General features: G+C 42.3%; 1 protein-coding gene across 1 annotated transcript in view; it reads left to right on the forward strand.

Annotated features, from left to right (window-relative positions):
• The window catches only part of LOC126215374 (uncharacterized), a 32,608-nt gene extending 22,688 nt beyond the window's left edge, over positions 1-9,920 (forward strand). The window contains exons 3-4 of the mRNA XM_049942068.1: positions 4,661-4,761; positions 9,500-9,920. Of these exons, the coding sequence (XP_049798025.1) occupies positions 4,661-4,761; positions 9,500-9,772 (374 nt within the window). The 3' untranslated portion in view covers positions 9,773-9,920. The remainder of the gene's footprint in view (positions 1-4,660; positions 4,762-9,499) is intronic.
• Positions 9,921-10,411: the final 491 nt, after the last annotated feature.

Raw genomic sequence — 10,411 nt, forward strand, 5'->3', positions numbered from 1 at the left:
TTTCATGAAAACATTGAAGTTGTGTGTCACACAGTCTGACTGAACCAATCCGTGAGACAACATGCACAGTTTCTTGGGTTATCAAATTCTTCTGTTTGAAACATTTTGCACACTCTAAATTTTCATCCCTGCAAAACTGCAATTGTTCAGGGATTGAAGCCTCAATATTTCGTGAGAAGAAGATTTTTGCTGAAGTAATGAAAGAGATCCAGAATGAGATTTTCACTCTGCAGCGGAGTGTGCACTGATATTAAACTTCCTGGCAGATTAAAACTGTGTGCTAGACCGAGACTCGAACTTGGGACCTTTGTCTTTCGCAGGCAAGTGCTTTACCAACTGAGCTACCCAGGCACGACTCAAGCCCCGCCCTCACAGCTTTTCTTCTGCCAATACCTCGTCTCCAAGAGATGTTGTAGCAAAAACCTGGAATTGTTATTTTAATATCAGATGAGGCTTATTTTTACCAGAACGGCAGTGTTAATAAACAGAACTGTCGTTATTGGTCTCCAAACAACTGTCAGCTACTGCATCAGTGCCCACTGCATTGTGATGGGGTTACAATATGGGTTGGATCTGGGACATTCGATGTCATAGGGCATTATTTCTTCAAAGAAAATGGGAGAGCCATCACCGTGAACTCGGGAGCATTATTTGACCATGCTGCATGAATTTCTCATCCTGCAATGTCATTGCCATGACACAAACCTTCAAAATATTTGATTTCAGACCGACTGTGCTACAGCTTGTACTTCCGGTGTGTGTGTGTGTGTGTGTGTGTGTGTGTGTGTGTGTGTGTGTGTGTGTGTGAAGTGTAAAAAGTTGTTTCCAGGGAAAGGGATATCTGACATAGGAGGTTGTCTGGCTGCCTTGCTCTCCACACCTTATTCCGTGTTACTATTTCTTGTGGGGCTTTCTCAAGAACTAAGTGTACATCAGTGAGTCACGTACTTTGCTTCAGTTAAAGGATACCCCTGAGCAAGACATTTGTGCTATACCTTGTAATGTGTCAGAGAGAGTGACAACAAATTGCAGTCAGAGGGTCGACGAGTGTGCTGAAAAAGAGGGCCAGTGCTTAAAGGATATATTATCCACAAATAATTAATTTCTGTCAAAATTACCATATAAGACGTAAACAGTTTTCATTGTGTATCTTTTGAATTAAAATAAGTTGCTATGTCTTAAAATGTCTCTGTGTAGTATAAATTCAAAAACTGTCAGACCACACTGACTCACCCTGTCGATGAGTGATATATTTTTCTCTTTCTCTCTCATGTTGTATACAAGTGGATGGTTTTTGAAGTCTTCTTGCTGAATTAATACTCCCTTTTCCATGTTTTTGCGGCATAAAGACTGATCCATAAAATTTCGGGCATGCAGCCACATAAATTCAGTTTCTTCTTCTAATATTTCAGCTGAATACCGTCCAGCCATCTTCAGAGTGAGCCAAGGTGACTAACGCTCCAGCACTTGCTCCATCCATTTTAAACTCGAGGATCGAACCACTACATATGTGGCCAAAGATACACAAGATGCCTTGACTGGCTGCAGCACTAACCTCCCTCAAAGAGTACGAGAAACGGGATAACAAAGTTATCGGTTGTATCGTCACTAGAGATGAGGCTTGGGTGAAGCGTGTGCGTTGTGAAACTGTTGATGGAATGGGTACACACAAACTCTCCCAAGTAACCAAGGAAGTGTTTGAAAATGCTATCAGCAAGAAATGTTATGGCTACCATATTTTGGGACTCCAAGGGGGTGTTTCTTGTTGATTTCTTGAACATAGCACAACAGTTAACTCAGAGACGTATTGTCACACACTGACAGTGTTAAGACAGGTGATAAGGAACAAGTGCCAGGAAAAGCTTAGCATAATAGTTTTGTCCACACACAGCCAATTGTACCTCAGAGCTCCTACAGGTTTTTGGATGGAAGATGTTTGATCATCCTATTATACAACCAGGATTTGGTGCCGATAGAGGACCACCTTTTCCCAGCAATGAACACGACTTGCTACAAAATGCTTTGATACTGATGCCAGAATGCATGCCAGTATAAACCAGTGGTTGCAATTGCAGATTTTTATGGAGACGGTATTGAAAAAAACTTCTGCCAGGTACGATAAGTGCCTCAGTGTATATGGTGATCATGTAGAAATATAGCTTAAGAGTGTACCTTTAAAATGTGTAAAATAAAATTTGTTTTTTCCATATTGCTAATTTTTTATTTCAAAACATCTGTAACTTTGTAAAGAGCTTTAATGTGTCATAACTTTTAAGTTAATCTGTGATGTTTCTCCTAAATAACAAAACATACACCATTGACTTATTTCCACATTCCAGAGACTAACGTCTGTGCAATCTACTTGCTGCAATTTATAATATAAAGCAGTATGCCTTTGTGGACCTAATGGATCCTTATCAACTGTTTCTATAACATCATTTTGAACACATGATAAAGCCTCTAAGCTCTGTGAGATAGATCCACAGTTTTTCTGAAATGATGTTTTATGCCCAATGTTCATTATCTAAGTACAACACTTGGAGAGGATCAGATTTCATGGACCACTTTTGGGAAATGCTGTCATAAAGGCCAAGGATATCTGCTGTCTGTAAACATAAAGATTTGTTGCCAAAACATAGCTAGTTCAGTGTAAATATTAGTTCAGAGTTCTGAGACTTTGTCTTGAAGCAATAAATGCAGAATAATGCAAGAGTTCGAAGAAAGCACAGGTCACACCCATTTAGAAGGAGAGTAGAACTGATCCACAAAACTACCATCCAGTATCTTTGACATTGATATTCTGAACTCAAACATAATGGGGCACCTCGAACAGAATGACCACCTCCATGCTGGCCAGCATGGATTCCAAATACATCGATCATGTGAAACCCAACTCGCACTTTTTTTCACATGATTTATTGAAAGCTTCAGATCAAGGTAGTCAGGTAGATGCAACATTTCTTGATTTCTGAAAACCATTTGACTCAGTACCACACCTACACTTACTGTGAAAAATTCAATCATATGGGGTATCAAGTGAAATTTGTGACTCGATTGAGGACTTTATTTTTAGGGAGGACACTGCATGTTATCTTGGATGGAGAGTCACCATCAGATGTAGAAGTAACTTTGGGTGTGCCCCAAGGAAGTGTGTTGGGAGCTTGTTGTTCATGTTGTATATTAATGACCTTGCAGACAATATTAATAGTAAAATCAGGCTTTTTGCAGAGGATGCAGTACTATCTGAAAGAAGCTGCATAAATATTCAGTCAGATTTTGATAAGATTTCAACATAGTGCAGAGATTGACAACTTGCTCTAAATGTTCAAAAATGTAAAATCTTGCACTTCACAAAAAAAAAAAAAAAAAAAAAAAAAAAAAAAAAAAAAAAAAAAAAAAAAGGTATCCTTTAATGTCAGCGAGTCACTATTGGAATCAGAGAACTCATACAAATACCTGGGTGTAACACTTTGTAGCGATATGAAATGGAATGATCACGTAGGTAGACTTCAGTTTATTGGTAGAATACTGAGGAAGTGCAATCAGTGTACAAAAGAGATTGCTTATAAATCACTCATGTGCCCCATCCTAGAAAATTGCTCAAGTATGTGGAAACCATATCAGACAGGAATAACAGAGGATATTGAACGTATACAGAGAAGGGCAGCGCAAATGGTCACAGGTTTTTCTAATCTGCGATATTGAAGGAACTGAACTGTTAGACTCTTGAGGACAGACGTAAACAATCTCAAGAACGTCTACTAACAAAGTTTGTAGAACTGACTTTGAATTATGACTATGAATACACTACAACCTCCTACATATCACTCACGTTGGGTTCACGAGCACAAGATTACAATAATTACAACACACACAGAAGCATTCAGACAATCATTCTTCCCGTGTTCCATATGTGAATGGTAGAGGAAGAAACCCCCTAACTGGTACAATAGGACATACCCTCCGCTGCGAAGCACTTCACAGTGGTACGGGTGTAGATGTACAAATGATATTGTGGTGTCACCGCCAGACACCACACTTGCTAGGTGGTAGCTTTAAATCGGCCGCGGTCCATTAGTACGTGTCGGACCCGCGTGTCGCCACTGTCAGTGATCGCAGACCGAGCACCACCACACGGCAGGTCTCGAGAGACGGACTAGCACTTGCCCCAGTTGTACGGACGACTTAGCTAGCGATGCACACTGACGAAGCCTCGCTCATTTGCAGAGCAGATAGTTAGAATAGCCTTCAGCTAAGTCAATGGCTACGACCTAGCAAGGTGCCATAGCAATTGATAGTTATCGTATGAAGCATGTCTCATCAAGAACGATGTATACAAATCATGGATTAAAGTTAAGTATTCCAGAAGCTACGTACTTTTCTTTATAGCATTCATTACGTATCCTGTTTCAGACCTCACGCCATCCTGCGTGAGTTAACGCGTGCATTCGGCCTCCTCAACCAAGTAGTGTGCGTAGTGTTGGCTAACTGCTAACACTACATATATTGGCTCTCAGTTTACATTATTGACTTTATACTACTGCTCTGTATACAGTTTGTTTCACCAGTTTTCTAATGCACAGTTTGATTAGTTGTTGTTATGTGTGCTGGTCCTGTTTCACCATAGTGGAGATTATACTAAAACAAGTTTTCCGTACAGGTGGGCCTGCGGCTTTAGCGACATGCAACAGTGGGGCCACTACTGCCGGAGCAACCACTGGGCAGTCCCCGGTACCCGAGACACCAGCTAGCAGCACACAGGTAAAGGCTTGTCAAGTGCTGCTTCTTTTTTATTTGTGACTGTGCGGGCAGTGGACTTGAAATGTTGCAAAGGGTGGGTGGAACACGTTTAATTACTTCCAGTTTGATCTGCTGCTGTAGTGAAACATGAGAGAGTCATCATCTCCAACCCGTACTCCACTGATATTACACTCCTGGAAATTGAAATAAGAACACCGCGAATTCATTGTCCCAGGAAGGGGAAACTTTATTGACACATTCCTGGGGTCAGATACATCACATGATCACACTGACAGAACCACAGGCACATAGACACAGGCAACAGAGCATGCACAATGTCGGCACTAGTACAGTGTATATCCACCTTTCGCAGCAATGCAGGCTGCTATTCTCCCATGGAGACGATCGTAGAGATGCTGGATGTAGTCCTGTGGAACGGCTTGCCATGCCATTTCCACCTGGCGCCTCAGTTGGACAAGCGTCCGTGCCGGACGTGCAGACCGCGTGAGATGACGCTTCATCCAGTCCCAAACATGCTCGATGGGGGACAGATCTGGAGATCTTGCTGGCCAGGGTAGTTGACTTACACCTTCTAGAGCACGTTGGGTGGCACGGGATACATGCGGACGTGCATTGTCCTGTTGGAACAGCAAGTTCCCTTGCCGGTCTAGGAATGGTAGAACGATGGGTTCGATGACGGTTTGGATGTACCGTGCACTATTCAGTGTCCCCTCGACGATCACCAGTGGTGTACGGCCAGTGTAGGAGATCGCTCCCCACACCATGATGCCGGGTGTTGGCCCTGTGTGCCTCGGTCGTATGCAGTCCTGATTGTGGCGCTCACCTGCACGGCGCCAAACACGCATACGACCATCATTGGCACCAAGGCAGAAGCGACTCTCATCGCTGAAGACGACACGTCTCCATTCGTCCCTCCATTCACGCCTGTCGCGACACCACTGGAGGCGGGCTGCACGATGTTGGGGCGTGAGCGGAAGACGGCCTAACGGTGTGCGGGACCGTAGCCCAGCTTCATGGAGACGGTTGCGAATGGTCCTCGCTGATACCCCAGGAGCAACAGTGTCCCTAATTTGCTGGGAAGTGGCCGTGCGGTCCCCTGCGTAGGATCCTACGGTCTTGGCGTGCATCCGTGCGTCGCTGCGGTCCGGTCCCAGGTCGACGGGCACGTGCACCTTCCGCCGACCACTGGCGACAACATCGATGTACTGTGGAGACCTCACGCCCCACGTGTTGAGCAATTCGGTGGTACGTCCACCCGGCCTCCCGCATGCCCACTATACGCCCTCGCTCAAAGTCCGTCAACTGCACATATGGGTCACGTCCACGCTGTCGCGGCATGCTACCAGTGTTAAAGACTGCGATGGAGCTCCGTATGCCACGGCAAACTGGCTGACACTGACGGCGGCGGTGCACAAATGCTGCGCAGCTAGCGCCATTCGACGGCCAACACCACGGTTCCTGGTGTGTCCGCTGTGCCGTGCGTGTGATCATTGCTTGTACAGCCCTCTCACAGTGTCCGGAGCAAGTATGGTGGGTCTGACACACCGGTGTCAGTGTGTTCTTTTTTCCATTTCCAGGAGTGTAGATTTAGTACTTCGTCATAGTACCAACAATAAAGCCCTATTAACCGTCTTGCAACTCAAGATTCCCTGAAAATTCTAGATTGTTAACTAAGTTATGGAATTTTGTTATTAGTGATACTGCCTAAGAATTAATAAGTTCTTGTTAACTAATAGGTAACAGTTTGTAGTTCTTAAAACTGACAATATTGTATACCTAGGCCTAACATTGCTAACATTAAACTTAATGTACTTCAGTCTACTGTTTCTTGTTTACGGTAACCAGAGCTATATCGAGGTGATCCTGCGTCGTCGGTAATTTTGCCAAACGTGCCCCCTTCCCACCCTCCTTAATGTAAAACTTCGTTTCTGCAATTTTTTCTTCATAGCTGTAGCAAATTCTACAATCTTGTAAAAAAAGTTTAATAAAAATGAAGCATTACTGTAAAATATTACTTAAATGAACTCTAATTATGAAAAATGCCTCGCTGCAACAAGTTAAGTGTATCATTGTTATAATAAATTACAAATTATATAAACTTTCCTAAAAAATTCAAAATAAAATAAAATCTATGTAAAATTGTTGATGACATCTGTGGTACATTGGTTTTAGTTTGGTGTGCAATGAAGAACAAATCTTATTCGCTCCTTGTAAAATATTAATAGTACAGAAATTATTAATAAGAAATGAGAGAGACTGAGTCACAATTAAGAGTTAAGAAAATGTCCATTTGCGGGAATTGTGCTTTTATTGTAATTTTATTGCATTGCATGAAGCAAAGTGCTGACTGCGTCATTCAGATTGAGTTTAGTTTCTGTCTTGTATTTTTTCGCCAGGGTAGATAAATTTGGCAACCTGGTTTCACTTCTTTCAACTTAGTTGAACCGAGATTATGTGTCTGTAGGCAGAACAACTAACAATGCCACAGAAGGCTTATTCTTGAATATTTTTTATTTACACAGCACGTTGTATGAAGGTAAACTTGGAAGAGTCTCATTCCATTCCTTAGTCAGCAGAAGTCAGCCGAAATCCAAAACCGTTGGTTGAATGGAACATTTGCTTCTGTCCCTGCTCAACAAACTTTGAGTTCTTACAGTACTGTAGGGAGAACTCCACTGTTGGACATGAGCGAGATGTGTCACAGTGTCACGGCAGTGAGTAGGAGTCCAACACTGAGGGTTTCACACATTAGAAATCAAAGTGCCACTGCTACATCAGTGCTGTAATGGGTCCCTTCCTTCACACACACACACACACACACACACACACACACACACACACACATTGTGAGGTGATTCTGCATGTAGGGGAAAAAAAAAAACGGTCCTATGAACATGTTTCCAATTTCAGTCATTACGGAACTGGAACGGGTTGAAGAGTACACACATCCATGAATGATTCATGAAGACAAGTGTGAGTATTACTTACTGAAATGCCATGTAGGTGCTGTGGTGGACAGAATAATGGTGGGACAGATGACTGATTCATTGTACAGGATGTTGTGGGGGTTCTCCAACAGATGGCAGCTCGGTCATGTTGAACTGAGGCAACCCCTGCCAAGAATATGCAATGTGCAGTCGTGGGTCGGATCGGTCAGCAGTCGTGAGGCCATGCACCTATTGTGCTCAGGTCTTGTTTAATTGGGCAAGTTCCCAAATACCAACATGCTGCATATGTTCACCTGTACTGAATATGCACACATTGTTGTTGTTGTGGTCCTCAGTCCTGAGACTGGTTTGATGCAGCTCTCCATGCTACTCTATCCTGTGCAAGCTTCTTCATCTCTGAGTAACTACTGCAACCAACATCCTTCTGAATCTGCTTAGTGTATTCATCTCTTGGTCTCCCCCTATGATTTTTACTCTCCACGCTGCCCTCAACACTAAATTGGTGATCCCTTGATGCCTCAGAACATGTCCTACCAACCGATCCCTTCTTCTTGTCAAATTGTGCCACAAACTCCTTTTCTCCCCAATTCTATTCAATACCTCCTCATTAGTTATGTGATCAACCCGTATAATCTTCAGCATTCTTCTGTAGCACCACATTTCTCTTCTTGTCCAAACTATTTATCGTCCATGTTTCACTTCCAGACATGGCTACACTCCATACAAATACTTTCAGAAATGATTTCCTGACACTTAAATCTATACTCGATGTTAACAAATTTCTCTTCTTCAGAAACACTTTCCTTGCTATTGCCAGTCTACATTTTATATCCTCTCTACTTCGACCATCATCAGTTATTTTGCTCCCCAAATAGCAATCTAATTCCTTCAGCATCACCCGACTTAATTCAACTACATTCCATTATCCTCGTTTTGCTTTTGTTGATGTTCATTTTATATCCTCCTTTCAAGACACTGGGTAGAAGCAGATGTCATTTCGTGTGATACTAATACAAGTCATTCAGTTGTTAAAATCAGTGCTTGATTTCATACACAAATCGTTAAAACTGTAACTGTTGCCACCACTTGGCATAGTGCATAATGACAGCATTTTGGTTTTGTTCCATCTGCCACATGATGTGGATGTACATTATATGAATTCTCAATTGTGAATAAGGACAACCATGAGCTGTAGAATGGAATTACGACAATGAAAATTTGTGCCAGACCAGGACTCGAACCTCTTATCGCGAACAGTAACCTTACCGTTTGGCTATCCATGCATGACTCACAGCCAGACCCAAACTTCCATATGTCGTCAACCTTGCGCTTGCAAACTCTACTTGTATAGAAATCTGGGTTCGAGTCCTGGTCCGGCACAAATTTTCATGATTGTCGTTCCAGTCTATAGTTCATGGTTGTCATTATTCGCAACTGCGAATTCATATAATGCATTTCATAACAGCTGTAGTCTCTGCAGTGGTTGTTCCTTTGGACATGCATGCATTGTAATCAGAATAACAGAGGCATTGCAATACGTGGCATATATATGACTGGGATTTTGTTGGCTTTGAACCTTAACATGGCAGAGACAGGGGTGTGTGTCCTGTATATATCTATGGTCTAAGCTAAAATAGACAAATAATGAGTAAGAAAGAGACATTACATTTTTGGCCTGTTAAGAAACAATTGTGCCCTCCAAAAATAGCATTGTTGTGTTCCTAACAATGTGGAAATGGGGAAACTAATAAAGAATAATAATTTTAGTTACTTTTTCTTTTTTTTCACAGCCAGTGGACAGCAAAGTGAAAACCTCACCTAGCAATGTGACTGCTAGCAGCAATAAAAAGAAAGACTTGCCTCAGCAAAGCTCAGGGAAGAAGGTACTGGACGAACTGAATGTAACAAATGTCAACAATGTGCCGGAACTCGCGTGGGAAGACAGTGCCGACGCCGAGGCCGTAGACGACCCCGATCCGCTGCCGGAGGGCGACAGACCAGCGGCGAAGAGGCCGCCACCGCCGACACACGGCGTTATTAAGTTGCCCGGTCAGTTGCACTGAGAGACATCACTGCTGAACATGTGGCTTGTTTCGAGGCCATGTAGGTGTGTGAGAGGGAGGGACGTTCTTGTGTGAGTGAGACTGAGGATTGCTATAATTGTGAATTGAATTAAATTGAATTTTATTTGATTCTGTAAGATTACATTGTGCACAGTAAATGTACGTGTAATATAGGACATGTCAAAGTATTAACTTATTTTTCTACACCTTTAGCTTACATTTTTACATCATTGATAATGAATAACAATATATACAAATTTAGTGGCATAAGTATTCTGCAACACTGTAAAACTCTTTTCCAATGAGATAGTTTTTAAGTTTCTTTGGAAAGTCATTGTCAAGTACGCTATCTTGCAGGTTTTTAGGCAGACTTCTTAGTGGTCTGATACCACAGTACTGGGTTCCTTTTTCTAGCATTGCCAGTCGATGGGGTATGCTCCGTACTTCCTTCTTCCTTCTTGTATTGTGGGTGTGTACACTAGCATTTGTAATCCAGTCCTCACTACCTTTTGTGATGTGCATTATTGTTTTGTATACATACAACGATGAAAAAGTGAAGATATCTAACTTCTTGAAACAGTTTCTGCATGTTTCAGAGGTCTTTCTTCTTAAAATGGTCCTAATGGCTTTTTTTTTTTT

This window comes from Schistocerca nitens, chromosome 12 (assembly GCF_023898315.1).
Source record: "Schistocerca nitens isolate TAMUIC-IGC-003100 chromosome 12, iqSchNite1.1, whole genome shotgun sequence".
Taxonomy (NCBI): Eukaryota; Metazoa; Arthropoda; class Insecta; order Orthoptera; family Acrididae; genus Schistocerca; species Schistocerca nitens.